General features: G+C 33.4%; 2 protein-coding genes across 2 annotated transcripts; both read left to right on the top strand.

Moving 5' to 3' along the window:
* Positions 1,559-5,261, top strand: LOC18611968. Its single transcript, XM_007048495.2, has 4 exons — positions 1,559-1,671; positions 1,901-2,009; positions 2,831-2,908; positions 3,141-5,261. Exons 2-4 carry the CDS (start codon positions 1,908-1,910, stop codon positions 5,247-5,249), a joined length of 2,289 nt encoding a protein of 762 aa, XP_007048557.2. The 5' UTR covers positions 1,559-1,671; positions 1,901-1,907; the 3' UTR covers positions 5,250-5,261.
* LOC18611969 (uncharacterized protein At1g10890) lies at positions 5,929-8,741 on the top strand. The gene is made up of 3 exons (XM_007048496.2): positions 5,929-6,340; positions 6,787-7,006; positions 8,251-8,741. The coding sequence occupies exons 1-3, from the start codon at positions 6,093-6,095 to the stop codon at positions 8,512-8,514; spliced, it is 732 nt and encodes a 243-aa protein (XP_007048558.2). The 5' UTR covers positions 5,929-6,092; the 3' UTR covers positions 8,515-8,741.

Genomic DNA, 16,597 nt, shown 5'->3' on the forward strand with positions numbered 1-16,597 from the left:
TATTATGTCTTGATGCAGCAGCGTAAATTTTGAGGTCAAATGTGGTTCATAGCCCATATTTTAAAGTCAGTATATATATATATATATATATATTATATATATATATTATATTTTTTTTTTTTTTAATTTTTAGAAAATGCATTAAAATATTTATACACTTTTTATTGTTAATTTTTTTATGCGTGTGAAACGTTGTTAATATCTTTTTTAAAAGAAGGGAGATTTTAATTATACTTTTTAAACATGAAAATTATATACCAATTAATGAATCAAACGTTCGAATGCAATTATTGTTAATATTTTAATTAGATTAAATTTCATCTAGTTCTTCAAGGTTTTATCAAAATTCTATTCAAGTCTATTAGATTTGAAAATAGATATTCCGGCTCAAAAATATCAATTTAGTATCCATTTGGTTTGGTTTGGTTTTTTCTTTTCAGTTTATTTATTTTTTGAAAGTAAAAGCTAAAATAAACAAGATTTTAAGAAATTTAAAAAAAATAATTATTTTTAAAAACAAAATTTACAAAAAGAATTTCAAAAATAACTTTAGAGATGAGTATTTTTTTCTTTTCTCCTCTTTATTTTAGAAATATGTTAAGTTTTAGGGAGAGTTTTTCTTTTTATTCCGAAAATGTCCTCATTTATAAAAAATAATCTTAACATTACTCTCTCAAAAATTACTTCCTTTCTCAATGAACTCCCTCCTCTCCTTCTTTTAAAAATAAACTTTATGTTATATAAAAATATTTTTTATATTTTAAAAAATTTATTTTAAATTGATAAAAATAAAATTAGAACAAAAAAATTCGTAATTAATAAAAAATTATTTATTAAATACCTTTTATGATAATTTTAATTAAAATTAAAACTAATATAATTTGCTTTGTCAAATAATTTATTTATAAAAGCAAATTTATCAAATAACTTTAACTTAATTTTAAAAATTATTATTTTTAGTAAGAGCTTCATAGTAATGCATTTATTATTACCCATAATAACTCTCAATTGTTGAGGAAAAAAAACAATTTTAAAGATTTTGACAAGAAATCACTTCTTTTAGAAGAAAAAAAAATCGAAATTACTTCTAAAAAAAGTTTACTTATTATATTAGTCAATAATGTTGTTTTGATTTTTAACATATATTCATCCCTAAAAACCAGTATATAGTCATATTAATTAACTCGTTTATTATTTTGAGACTGAAATATTTATTTTCAAATTTAACGGACTTAAATTGATTTGGATGAAATTTAACCTTTTTGATTATTAATTAATAAAATATGCAAACCAAAACAAGTAAACCGTTTTTTGAAAGTCGGTCCGCGCGCTATCCCCCCCTTCTCTCTCTCTCTCTGCCTTTTGCAGTTTGAATTTGCAGATTATCACCCATAATCCCTTTATTTTGCTTTGAATAGCACTGTAAGTTCTTCTTTCATTATTATTAATTATTACTATTATTTTTACTCCTCTAGAATTTCACACTTTTCCCATTTCGGGCATACCCTCAATATTGTCTCTCCTCCTTTATCTGTTGGATTCTTGTGCTTTTCTTTTCTTTTCCTTTCTACTCAGGTTTTGCCTGGAATTATGAGATTCTTGTATTGACTCTTCCATTTTGGCAGTAACCATTATAAAGAGATTTTAAAATATTCTGAGGAATTTGTTAAGGTTGGTGAATTCCCATTTTCCTATTTAAAGTTAACTGAAATTTCTGGTTACTTCTTTAGTCCTTTTTGTTCATTGCTTTCTTATTATAGCCATTTTTCCTAATTTTATATAGACTAGATGTCTGAGTTTCTGAATATGGAATGAAACTGTCTCAAGGGTTCCTCAATATATGACAAAAATTAGGATATGGGACTTTAATTTGTTATTGATTTTGATGATTCTTTCCCAGAGTTTCAATGAAGGAGATGGAACTGAAGGATTTGCAATCTGATCTTGAAGCTTTAAGAAAATTATATGGACTTCTGCAGTGTGGTGGGGATGTTCAAAGCAATGTGGTTGTAAGTAGTCTTTCCTTTTTCATCTTAGTAGCTTCTATGGACAGCGTGATATGGTGGCGATATTAACTTTTTGGGTACTTTTGTTTTCTCCAAAACCAAGTGCTCCACTCTTGATACATGCAGTTGAGTGTCATTTCCCTTCTAATAACCATCATATATACATATTCTATGGAAAGTTGCCGTAGACAATGAAGGCAGAAACATTCTTGCCTGTCTTCTTTTCGAGTTAAGTTGATTTTAAAGGAATTAAAGGCCCAACGAATTTCCATCAACAGCTTTTGGCAATTAAGTGTATAACAGATATTAAACATGTGATTGTTGATGGCACGCTGTAAAATAAAAGTTTGTCAGTTTCATGTCTGGTGTCTATTTGGTAGTATCAGAGATTAAAAACCAATTTGTGTGATCTTGCATAATAGCTTAGACATTTAGTTCTTTGACATGGTTTAGCACTCAAGAATTCAAATTCTGAGGGCTGCTACCTATAACCTTATGCTTGAGGAGGAACCTACTCTTGAGCTCAAATGTACTAGCCTAACCCTTTTCGTTGTCATCTTTGACATTAGTATTATGAAAATTGCTACTTTCGCATTACGCTTTCAAAAACTTAATGTCTCAATTTAATTGTTGAATGCTGAAAATTTTTACTGCTTAGTTCTCTCTTGAAGGAATGAGGTGTTTTAGATTGCCCTCCATTCCCTTTTGAGTGTCTTTAATTGTTTTCAGGCAATAGGGATTTACTCAAGTTTAGCAATATGGAAGATATACTATCCCTTTTAATTGGTCTTATGTACATTTACTTGGCCTTTGTTGGTATGCAGTTAGGTGAAAGGTCAAAGCTCTTACTAAAGGATCTCCTAGATGGTGCTACAGAGAGGGTTTTGGAGACGCATAAAAAGGTATATAGACCATGTCAACGTGTGGACTTCTGTCAGACAATTTGGTGCTCTTTTTCCAATCATTTTCTTCAAAGTTTACTAATAAAATGATCGAACAGTGATGCTCCTGCTATTGATTGTGATATAATGAGCATTCTATAATTCAGTTGGACTTGGATTTGTTAATTCAAGAAAATGAAGTAGTTCCTTCTTGATGATTGTAATATTTGTTATCAATTAATTTGTGTCTCAGATAGTAGCAGCAGCAGAACATGGTGTCTGTGCCACATCCTGCTCTTCTGAATCAGAAAAATGCAGGGCTGTGCCAGAGTCTCAGCCTTCTGTCTTGCCATATGAATTAAAAGCTGCACCAGGTGTAGTTCGGAACTCCATGAAAGAATCAAATCACCATGCAGTTAGATCACCAAAAGATGAAGATTGTTCCAATAAGCTAACAACCCAACAAGTTGTCTCACAGCAATCTAGACTGAGCTTTTCCTTGGACAAACCAGAAAATAGAAAGAAATGTAGTGAGTTCAGCAAGCAAAGCAGTATGAAGCAGCAGAGTACAGCCAGGTTTCTAAGCAGAGACTCTAGGCATCAAAGTCAGCGACGTGATCCTCTTGGCCATTTTTATCAAGCCAGTGGGGATGAAAGGAACTTGTTAGAGAGAAATGAAAATTGTATGAAGCTAGTGAAAAGCAATGAAACAATGAGGCAGATAAGCCTTGGCAGATTCAAAGCTATGCCCAGTATAGTCGGTTCAGTTGCTGGCTCCTCAAGATCTCTAGCTTCTGGAGATAATATTGCTAAACAGAATGAGAAAAAAGGGGAGGCAGCAAATAATTTCTCCAAAGATGTAGATAATGTAGTCAAGCACATTGAATCCCACATTTCAGCTTTGCGTTTGTGTTCTAAGTTGGCGGATGCTACCAAAGGTGCTGTGCCACATGGTTTGTGTGATATGCCTACATCAGTGTGTCCTATGGTACAGGCAAAAGAGCATTTGGTTAAAAAGAATGAACTGAGCCATAGTGTTGAGCCTTTTTCAGATAAGGATGAGTTACTGCTAATTCAGCTGGAGAATCAAGGAAATGGTAAGAAAGATGACTCACATGGGAGTCATCAGGTATTAGGTCAAAGTGAGAACGACTTGTTGGAGGATATAACGAGCAAAAAGAGAAGGATTCAGCAGAAGGAGCTAGGTCAAACTTCTGAGCATATTGTGAGTACTGATAGGCTGAAGAAAATGGTCGGTAATCAGAATGTGAATGGCATGGTAGAAGCAGGTGATCATAAACAAAGTCACACTACAAGCTGCTATGTTCACGGGTTAAGGGTTCCAATTAAGCAGGATAATATCACCAAGAGGCCTCCCATGCCTGTGAAAATGCCCTATCTGATCCCAACGAATAATGGGGGGAAAGAACCGACACCGAAGATAGGAAAATTGAGGCCTTCAATACCATCTCAGTCAGCAGGATCCAAGGCTTCAGTTAGGCCTATTAGTGATAAGAAAGGCCTGGCACGTCAGATTCTATGCAAGCAGAAAGAAGGGGGTATGGGAATTTTGCACAATAAGATTCTATTGCATCAGCAAGACTCTGAGGATTCTGCTACTGCTGGCAGTGGCAGCAGTGACAGTGAGGCTTATTCTTTGCCCAGTCGGGACAGTGCATCTTCAGTATCCAGGAGACTTGCTCATGGAGCATATGAAGAATCAAGTAGCAGTGATTACAGGGATGTTGGTGAGTCAAGTAGCAGTGATTACAGGGATGTTGGTGAGTCAGGTAGATCGTATCCTACCAGAACACACAAAGCAATCCGTCTGGTAAACTCTGATCCTGACAAAGCCAAGGGAAGGCTTGGACGGTTGAGGAGGTTTAAGAACAAGTTAGGGCTAATTTTTCATCACCATCACCGTTCTAATCACAAAGACAGCGGTGATCATTCCAGGGATGTTCACACCAAATCCAAATGGACTCATCTGCACAAGGTTTTTCATCCTAGAAACAGACATCAAGTCCATGATAAAATAAGAAAAGCGAGGGGGAGTAACGTGCCAGTGAAGCATCAGGGAGGGCATTTTCATGCATTGGTGGAAGGATTGATGCAGCACCTTAAGCATTCAAAGAAATCAAAGCCTTCCAAAGGTGGGATTGGATGGCCAGCGAATGGCCAAGATGTCCATAAAAACAGGAAGGTGAAGCAAATACATTGGTGGCAGATGTTTCAGCGCCAACGTGGAGTCAAATTACCCAATAAAAGGCGTGTCAAGATAGGGTTTATGAGTAAAAAGCAGCAACTTAGGGTACCTAAGTTGAGATACCAAACAGTACGGCAGGGTGACATCATGTACTGAAATTCTTTTGAGAAAAAGAAGGAAAATATAAATTAGTCTTAATTTAAGTTTTTCATTTTATTTTTTTCTTAATTTTTGTAAAATCAATCCAATCATTGTTATAATAATAAACAAGTAATTTATATAATAATAAATATTCAATATTAGAAAAAAGAAAGGAAAGTAAAAAAAAGGGAGAAATAAATAAAAAAAGAAAATAAGAAAACTGAGAGGGAAATGCATTAAATTAAATTATACTAATAAGCACTATAATTTAAATGAAATTTTGCTATAATTATACAAATCATCATATATGAAATTGGTACAATGAACTTTTGCATTTTGTTAGTGTTATATTGATTTAAGATACATTTTAATATTGATTAAATTAAAGTTTAAATACTCAAATAAATTTAAAATTTAAATTTTTGTTCATTTACTTGAAAATACATAAATTTGTGATATATTTGTAAATTGTAAGTAAAATTTTGACATTTATTAAAATTAATTGAAATATAATGTAACTTGCAAGTTGTGTGCTGATGATTTATTAAAAAATAATTTCAATTCACTTTAGTGTTTAACTCATTTATTAGTGTAAGATGTTCAAATTACTTTTTTTTTAATTTTTAAAAGCATTAATATTTTATTTATAATAAGGGATAGTGGATATTTATTCATGCATATTATTTTTAATTTCAGAGGCCAGCGGATGCGAGGGTCGGCCGAGTGGCTTCCCCTTCCCCATCGGTGCTTTGAACTAAGGCAAGGCGGAGAGAGCAGCATCCATTTTGCCTTGTTACTTGTTTTAGCCGAATTTCAGTCCTTATTTACATAATACGTTGTGGAAATTTCTTAAGTTCAATGCCAAGAAGCTTATCCCGGTCTCGATCTCGGTCTCCGTCGTACCGGTCGAGGCACAGCCGGCGAAGCCGAAGAGAGCATACCAGGAGAAGCCGTTCAACCTCTCCACGTCGGCGTAGAAGCCGTTCGCCATCTCATCGACGCCGTAAAAGCCGCTCTCCAACTCCAAGGAGACACCGTAGGCGAACCTCCTTCTCTCCTTTGCCCAAATCTCCCTCCCCAGCTCTTCCCGTCCATCAAAATAATAGGTAAACTTTCCATTTCTTTTTCTTTTTTCTATTGCATTTCGTGTAATTGTGTAAATAATGTTGTTTTGGTTAAAAGTATTTACTTTAGTTATGGCAATTATACTGGAATAATTTGTTAATATGTATATTCTTCAAATTACAATTTCTTTTAGGCTCGATTATCTATTTGTTTTTTACTTGTTAAAAATTTGTTCTAAAGCAAAAGGTTAGAAACGCGAGTCATAGTTGATTAAAGGAAGCAAGTGGCTAAAACGTTAAGCATATTCATGCATACATACATACATATCTATATATATATATAAATACATATCTATATATATATATATATTTGTTTTATGTAAAACTTAAATAAATCGAATTTCCATTCACAAAATTAAGTTAAATTTTCCTTTTTAATATTAAGAGAGGTTTTATTTACCTTTTGTTGCTTTTTGTTTCTGTTTTAGGCTTCAACAAGAGGCTGAACTGAAGTTATTAGAGGAAGAGACCACGAAGAGATTGGAGGAAGCAATTCAGAAAAATGTTGAGGAGAGGTTGAACTCAGAGCAAGTTAAGTTGGATATAGAGAGGCGGATAGTGGAAGGGCGTAAGAAGCTGTTGGATGATGTTAACACGCAACTCGAAAAAGAAAAGGAAGCTGCTCTTGCGGAGGCAAGGCTAAAACAAGTAAGCATTGAAATGTTTGTCAAATTACTAGTATTTATTATCTGTATTTGCCCCCTAGAATGAACAAGTGAAGAAGAGTATTTTTCGGTACCAAAAAAAGGAAATGATATAATAGTTGTGTATTTTGTTACAATGTCAGTGATATCAAGGATTTGCTGTAAGGCACCGAAGGCAAGGTGCAAATTAGTAAAAACATGTGTTTATTACAAAGACTAGTGCATGTACTTTGAATCAACAAAGAAGATTAATACAGTAGCTTTTAACTAGAAACAAAATTATATGACCTTCTGTTGTAGATATAGCTATTCCATTCATTTATTAGGTTTAATGTTAGGATTTTCCACAAAGTATAAGGCTGTTCTTCTTTTCATTTCTTTTAGCAGTAATCTTGGGGCAGAGCTGTGACTACGAGCAAGCATCGCTAGTTAGCGTTAGTGCAAAAGATCATATAGTATCTTCAATATATAAGATATTTAAAGCAATTAGATTTAGTATAAAGGACATGGGAGAGGAGAAAATAGAAGATTATCTAGCTTGCAGAGCTGAAAGGTATGGAAACTTAGAGCTAGAGTCAGATGATGACATAATTTGAACTAGTGTTTGATATTTGTAATACATTATATCTGTTTATACATTGACATTATTAGGAAGAAGTAGGTGTGCCTTGGTGTAAATCTGTTAAATATTAGATATTAATATATTTATATCTATAATAATTAAAATGCATTTTTTTTGTTATAAATATTAGTAATTTATTCTTTGGAATATAGTGTTTTTACGTGGGTCAAAGTTGAGTGCTTTAAAACCTAGCTCGATACAAGGATAACCTTGAGATTGCTTGTGCTTTTGACTACACAATATTTGTGTTTTCGATAAATGGGAAGAAGGCTGGTTTTCTAGGAAGCCCCTTTATTTTCAGGGTCTCTAAATTCCCTCTCTGTTCTAAGCCTTTCTAAGATTATGCATGAGAAAGGCATTTAGGGAGAATTTATGACCTTTATAAGAAGGTATGATTTGAGAAAATGAAGTTAGTGGGAAATTACTACTGCTCCCAGGTTGATTGCCTTGTTAATTCTAATTTGCTGCCCATTTAGGGTGTAACTATACGTTGGATGAGGGTTCATGTTCTATGCATTTGAAAGCTGTGGTTACCAATGCATAACTATTCACTATAAACTGATCTTTGTCTTTTTATTGGATCTTGATCCTTCTAGTTTTTTGATATGGTATTGACTACTTGGCAGGAACAAGCCCGGAGGGAGAGAGAGGAGCTGGATAAGATGCTAGAAGAGAACAGGAGGAGGGTGGAAGAGGCTCAGAGAAGAGAAGCCCTGGAACTACAGAGGAAGGAGGAGGAAAGGTACCGGGAGTTGGAGCTGATTCAAAGGCAAAAGGAGGAGGCTGCTCGGAGGAAAAAGCTTGAAGAGGAAGAAGAACATGCAAACCAGATGAGTACGTTGGGTAAGAACAAGTCTAGACCAAAGGTGCCATTTGGAATTGGTTTGTAATGCATTCTGTTGGTCACAAAATCTTTTCTGTTTGTTAGGAATGTCAATATGAAGTCTGAATGCTTTGGTTCATCACTTGTATACCTTGATGACCCTGTTTGATTAGCCAGAAAAGGAAAATGGCACGTATTTTCTTTATCTTCTATGTAGAATTGCACATGTGCATGTGTGTGAGCTTATTCTTTTCCCATTCAAAATTTATAGACAGTGATAGTAAGTAACTTGCAAGGAAAATTTTCCTTAAAATAATGCTCAAATTTTTAGGCCCAACTCAAATAAATTAATTTACTAATAAATCGTATATTTTGATTTAATTTTAATTTTAAAATATATTTACAAATTAAAGAATTGAAGTATTAATTATTATAAATATTGTACAATTGGTCGGATTGAACTGCACTCTAGGTGGGCTGTACGCCCAATACTCCCAAAGCAGGCTGGGTCCATGGACATTTGTAGAGGAAACAAAGGCGGACAATGAAAGAGTAATGCATAGTGCTTTTATCTTTTCCATGTTCCCTATCACAACTCAAACTTTGCCTAGATAGAAGAAAAGAAAGCAAGGTTACTTATGATGAGAAATAAAACTTTTATGACGGATGGGTTGCATCACATCTATATTAGGGTTTTAGTGATGCATTGGTGACAATTTCTCAATTGTCATGATGCATTTTGTGATAAGTTGTAGAGCATTTTGTGACTAATGGGTAACAGATTTGTTGTTATCTATATGAAAATGATATATGTCTGTGTATATTTACACTGAATTTCGTATCATAGAAAAAAAACAATTTAAAACATTTTTGCATTGAATAAGGGAATAGTGGATTTTGTACATGTAGGGAGATACATCGAGTTATTATTATTATTATTACTTTTAGCATATGAGAGAGTTTGAAGAGAGGAAAGATTCGAATCTTGAACCATATCACGTGTAACTAAAATACAAATTATGTGTTTACCGTGTACACGTGTTGTTCTCGTGATTAAATATTTGTGTTAGATTTTGAATATGAAAATTATTTCATGGATCATATATAAATGTTGTTCTAGCTTGCTATAAAATTAAGCAAAAAAATAAAAAGACTATCGAGATTGAAACAAGTAGTTGTTGAATTTCATTAGTCTAAATAAAAGTCCATCACAGACTGTGCTACTGGAATTGTAGTAGGACATGAATTATGACTGGGGGAGTTAGGGGTTAAGAGGGTGGAGGAAAAAAGAAGGAAAAGATACGAAAGAGAAGGATTATATATAGAAAGGGAAGGAGAGGTTACGATATATGCAACTGGTTGGTTCCGGGCACTAGGAGGACTGATAAATTAAATGATCATCATGGAATCCTGAAGTTAGCCAAAGAAAAGAGATTAGAGCATAGTCAACCCGGCATGCGCAACCACAAGAATGGTTGGCGGAGCAGAGAAAAGCAAAAAAAGTGCACTCAGAATATATGATGAGAGAGTGGAAAAAAGCAAGAGCTGGAGAAGGAATATGAGTGGCGGAAAAAGCCAGTTGAAAACAGAAGATAAGCATGCACGTTGTTGGGAGATGAGGGAGTGCGCCACCACCGCCCAAATCCAATATATTTGCCGCTATAAGTCAGTCGTCTTGAAGACTTAGAAAAGGCCACTTAGTCTTAGGGCGGTATGGAATGGTCCCTTGCAATGTTTTCTCACCATCTTTGCTTACTGGCTATGAACTCCATTCCTAATTTATTCCCTTTGACGTCTCTCGGATATCGATCTTTGCCCTTTATATCTGATAACGACTAAAGATATACTGCTACGGGCGTTCCATAACTCATGATTGTCTAAACTTAGCCACAGCCATCTCCAACTCCTTGGAAATAATTGGCTTTCTTTTAACCTCCATCTATCTTGTTTCTAAAAGTAGGTTAGTTTGGTCATCTCAATGTTCCTTGCATTGTGTCTCTTGTGTGCTCCTAACTAGCATTAGTGTCGTAGGCCCACACTTTCAATTCTCAATGTGCTAGCTCCTTCACTTATAGAGGAGAATGGTTCTTTTTTTTTTTGTCAAGTCTTTTTTGATTTTGACATCTCATTCTCACATCAATAAAGAATTGAAATAGATTTTGATACCACTCGTTATAAATTCATATTTTTAATCCAAAAGATATACCTATTAGATAAAAGAAAAACTTTACTTATAAATTTAAAATTCATCTCATTTATTATTGACGTGGAATTCGTGACACTAAAAAATATTGATAATGAAAATTAAATAGGTATTTTTTTGTTAACAGTCTCAAATACATTTTTAAATGAAAAAAGAATATAAAACTTAAACTCATAATAATTAATTACCCTTGTAAATACCTAATTAATAGTTGTTACTTGCAAGGATTATCTATAAATGGTCTTTCACCTTATGGATGATCATCTTACTCCTAGCCAATAAACAGCAAGGTGCATGCCTAGGTTCATCTAGGAGGGACTTCGTTTTGACATAGAACTTCACTTCAAAACTTTCTCTTAGTTTACAAAAAGAGTTGTGCCCCTTATAGCACTACCTCTTCCTCCAATTACAGTCTTGCTCTTAGTATACATCTCCCTAATTCTCCACTTCTTTTTGCTTACTTAGTTGCAATGATTTCTGTTCAAAACAACCTTCACAAACTCCAAAGATATCTATCAATTAAAGAAAACTGTCTAACGACTGAGAGATGGCATTGAGCGGCAATCTTGGCATGCAGTTGCATGCGTCAGTCATTGTCTTCTACTTTAACTTAAAGACAATAATAATAAGCTTACCATGCAAGCACGTATACCAACTGGTCGACAAATCAAGGACTGTGAAGATGAGATATTCATCAATCAAGCTAACCACACAAGGAAATACTCGATGATAAGTTTGGGATTTTGATGATATGGTCCTCATGCCCCATATACTAAATTTCATCAAGATGAAACAAAATTGGCCAACCTTTAAGATTGAACATTATAGTTATAACTAGTTGCTATGGATCAAACAATCATTGCATGATTGAATTTAATTACCATGTTTTCGTACATCAATTTCCTATGTCTTGTGACATTACATGTGCTGTATATTATCACATCACAAAAGATGTTGCTTGATTAATATTTATGTACTAAGCTTAAAAGATCATATAAGACAAATTATTTTATCACAAGTCATGTGATTAAAGGTTAACTTACATAGAAGGAGGCAATTTAGGATTAAGAATAATAAATGGAATGGGTTAGAATGTCTGTCTGTCTGTTTTGCACTTGAAAGGCCAGGTAATTATTTGGATGGGAATTTTATTGGAAAATCGAGGCGAATTTGCTTGCATTCCTTTTTAGTTATTCCAAATTGTAGTGGGAATATAAAGGACGTCCGTACCCTTATTATTAATTTTATGATGACAAGAATTCAACTTTGACCTCTAATTCCGCAGTGGAGTACCACCCCTGGTACCAACACTACACAGCTTTACTCTTTGCCTCTTTTATTTTATAAATCAATGGATAAAAATTATATATATATATAAATATATAAACTTTCGCTGTAAAGTATTGATAATTTTATTTTATATAATTATTTTATTTTAATTTTATTATTAAATATTAACTAAGTATTCAATTTTTAATTATAATTTATTTATTTTTATATGTTTTTATAATTAGGTTACTTTTAAGTTAGTTATTTTAATTTTATGTTATTTTTTTAATTTATTTATTATTTATTAGTTTTTATATTTTTTGTAAGATAAAAAGTGATTGAGCTTAATTTTGAAAAGTAAAATGTTAAAGAACTCAAAAGTTTGCTTGCATATGCTTCAATATTCTGGTCATATCTCGAGTTACAGAACTCCAAATGATGCGATTCTTAGACCATTGGAAAACTAAGAGACAGAGCTACAACTTTTATGGGATCACTTTGCCCAGTTCTGTCTCAAGGATAGAGAAAATTATGTTAGAAAATAGCTGAACGTACTATGTCGGGAATGAAAATTTGTAAAGATTGATAATTGATTTGTAGGCCTCTCATTACACTTTTAAGCCTAATTAAACCTTAAGTCAACTTAAGGAATTTTAGGTTAAGTCTATTAGTATAAATAGGATATGTTTAACAACATTAGAGATAACTTTTGAGAGATTCAAGAAGCTAGAAGTTGAGGTTAAAACTTGGAGATCAAGACGGCAATTATTATTTTGTTTTCTTTCTTGACTTTTAATTTTCTTGTTACTTTTAATGGTTAAATTTATTATGATGTTATTTGTTTTTGCAATTATAAGTGGCTAAATTTTCTTTTTTCTAGGATTGCAATTGAACTTACATGTAATCTAAATTTTTAATCTCTTTCTTGCTTATTTTTAATGGGATTTGAATTGTTTATTCCAATTTGTTCTTAATACTTTTTAATTACTTGATCATCAATTAAATTGATTTAAAAACCTAAGTAAACTTGAGAAAGAGAGTTTAATGTAGACTAAAATTGAGATAGTATATGATCATATTAATTAATTTGCGTATAGGATAGAGATATACTTATAGATTATATGTAGTCAGATTAGAGTCTGAATTTAATGAGTCTGTTTTAATTTCAATTCACATAGGAATATAGTGTTTTTGTTAAAATATATATTTTTATAAGATGAGTTGGGAGATCTTTATAAATAATTTAAGACTCTAAGTTAGTAATTCAACCTATTAAAATAAGTTAAGGAATAGAGATAAGATTTAGATGAAGTGTGAGAGATATTGTAGTTCTAAGTTTGTTTGATTTGATTTTTATTCAATTATATTGTTAATTAGTATTAGTTAATTAATTTAATTATTCGAATTTGATTGTTTAGATAAGATAAAATTATTATAATTTTAGTACTTAGTAAAATTTTAAATTAATTCTCTAAGTGATCGATACTCTGCTTGCTATTATATTATTTACTCGATACGTATACTTACGTAGTAAAATTTTAACTTACAAGCATTGAGTAATCTAAATGGGTACACCCCATCTACCCATATTATGCACATTTGTACAAGCTTTTTTGATCTGAGACATCATTTCATTAATCAAAAACAATTATTATGCCAATTAAGATAGAGGACTAATCTAATTCATATACGTAACACAACACAAAAGAAAGGGTCAGGGAATATGGAAAGTGCTTCGTGTTTTTCAACTAAACAAAGAAAAAGGGGTTAAAAAGAGAAAACTTTAGGATTGATGCGACAACCATGATCATGACCATCCATCTATATATATATATATATATATATATTATAAATACATGCCAACATAGATGATCGGGAGTGAGATGATTTGGTCGGCAATGATTTCCCACTGGTGTGGGGTTGGGTAGGTCCCAGCCCCTTTGAGACCAGCTCCCTCTTTGTTGGTCCTATGGTAGATTCAATCCCGACGATTGCCCCGACCTGCAATCCCACCTTCGGAGCCGGCCGCTGCGAGGAAACTCGAGCCTGTCACTGCTATCACATCCTACATAAATCATGGAATACTAGTAGTTTTTTACCTTTCTTTTATGCTGGCTATGATTTGAAGGATATCACGTACGCTCCCACTAGGAAGGTAGAAGCCCTGGCATTGGGTATGGGGGGTCCAGGCCAGGCAGCCAGAATCCCCCTCCCAAATTCCACTTTACTTTTCCAAAGGAAGATCCATGTATTTTGCTTTTGATTAATACTACTACAAGCTTGAATACATTAAGTACCTACTTAATGTTACCCTGCACCAAATCTTATCTAACAAAACCCACCCTAAAACAAAAGCTAAAGGGGAGGGGAGGCACATGTTTCAAGAGAAAAGCATGGAGGTTCCACGTCCCCATCCTCACAGCAGGAGCCGGAGTCCCTCTCGAAATAAAAAGGGGGGACGGCACAGAAAGGAATGAAGGGAACAAAGGCCAACCCCACTTCCACTCCCACGTCTTCATGATTCCGTATAAAGTACTACGACCTGTATTTTCTCTTTTATTTTAATCCCCCACCACTCCTATAAAAACTAGTAGTATCACTTTACTTTGGGCCTCATCTGTGTACCACCAAAGCCCTAGATTCTCTCGTCTTACCCCCACTTTGCTCTGAAACTACCTACTATGCAGGAGGACAAGAAGGCGAAGGTGAAGAAAGGATGGCTTGCTGTCGAGGTTGGGTTGGAGGAAGAAGGAGAGTTTCAGCGGTTTGAGATTCCAATATCTTACCTTTACCATCCGCTTTTCAGGCGGCTTCTGGAGAAGGCTCACGAGGTCTACGGCTACCACACCACGGGGCCTTTAAGGCTGCCATGTTCCACCGACGACTTTCTTAATCTAAAGTGGCGGATAGAGAAGGAGTCCAACCATCATAACCACCATCACCATCACCACCATCATCTTCCTCTCACTTTGTCCTTCCACTCGTGTTGAAATACATGTCTTCGTCAACAAAACTTGTCACATGTACACAGACACAGATGTATACTTGCATGTGCCATGTAGTAGTCTTTGCTCCCTGCCGGACGGGGGCTTTCTTTTCCTCGGTACAAGGGAAAGGGGACTCTGTTTTGGTTTGTTCTGTAGTTTACTTTATAAATTGTCAAGCCATACAACTCTAAGCTGATCGTTGCATGAACCATGTACTGCTGATCATTACTAAATTAAGGCAATCAACAAGCATATACAATTAATTTTAACCCATCAACAATACTATCTTTTCATCATTTTCCTCAAGTTAATTTTATTCGTATTCCTTCGTCAAATCAAGGCAAGTAAGCGTTGTATAAATCTGAGTCAGATGAGAAATGATCGAAGAGGGTTAATCAGTATGGGCTAGTGATGGAAGAATTAAGTAAGGGTAGTTGGAGAGGTATGGAACAACAAAGAATTAATGCAAGGAAGGAAGGTATAAGGATAATGAGTGATGGGAAGTAAAGTGAAGCAAATGCTTGGGTGGTTGTACGGAACTGGAAGGCAACGGGTGGAATCATGAGTAACGGTGAAGTGGGAATTTTGAGATAGGATAATGATATTGAGGTTAGGAATTAGTAGGCATGAGATACTGAGGATACGTAAATAGCCAGCCAGACAGGACATCACAGTCTCACTTCTCTCCAACGGTCCTCCTTTGTCTTGATACAGACGTATATCATATATTATCTTCTTCGATTAAATAAATTTATAATATTTTATAATAAAATTTAGATATAATTCGTACAATAACTATTCTATCAATCACGTGTTCAAATAAAATTCAGATAGCAATCTTATATAACAGACTTACTAATATTAATTTTAGTTTTTTATATATTATTTTTTATTTATAAATTTTTTTATGATTAATGTAATACTTATAAAAAATGTTTAAAGGTGATCGCTATGCTACGAAATAAAATTATTATTTTATAAATTGAAAATGGAGTTTTTATATCACATAATCAGATTAGATGATTGTCCATTACTTATTTAATAATTAATTAATTAATTAATTAATGTAAAATTTTCACTGTGTTAAAACATAAGATTCAAAAACAAAAAAAAAAAAAGTTTCAAAGTGTGTATCTATGGCACTTGTTTTATAATTTATTTGTTCTCACCACTTAATAGGTATACAAAAAAATTATATGCGATAAATCTCGAGAATATAATAAAATTCGATGATTAATTGTAATTGTGTTTTGCATTTAATTCAAAAAAAATTATAATTGTGTTTGCACGGATGAAATCAGTCTACTTAGCATTCATAGGTGTTCAACAAGGCTATCAATTCTTTCAAACTTATTTTGTAGTAAAACAATATGGACGATAATTTGGGAAATATTTGTAAAAGTACAAGAAATTGAATAGTAAGTTGTTTTGTCTTATAGAAAACCAAAAAAAAAAATTCTATTTAAAAAACAAAAAGTTGTTTGTTGGAGTGTACCCGTAAAAGCCTTTCCTTGTATTCAACTAAGTCTTTCATTTTTTATTACAAGTCATTAAATTTTGGTTTAAAGATTAATACATCCTTAACCTTGAAGGAAATATAATTGTCATTAATTAGACCCAATGTTAGTTGGGCTTTTTTTGCCAATGTGGTATATGATCTGGCTTATTGATGTGGCTACGCGGTAAACTCA

This window comes from Theobroma cacao, chromosome 1, assembly GCF_000208745.1.
Source record: "Theobroma cacao cultivar B97-61/B2 chromosome 1, Criollo_cocoa_genome_V2, whole genome shotgun sequence".
Lineage (NCBI taxonomy): Eukaryota > Viridiplantae > Streptophyta > Magnoliopsida > Malvales > Malvaceae > Theobroma > Theobroma cacao.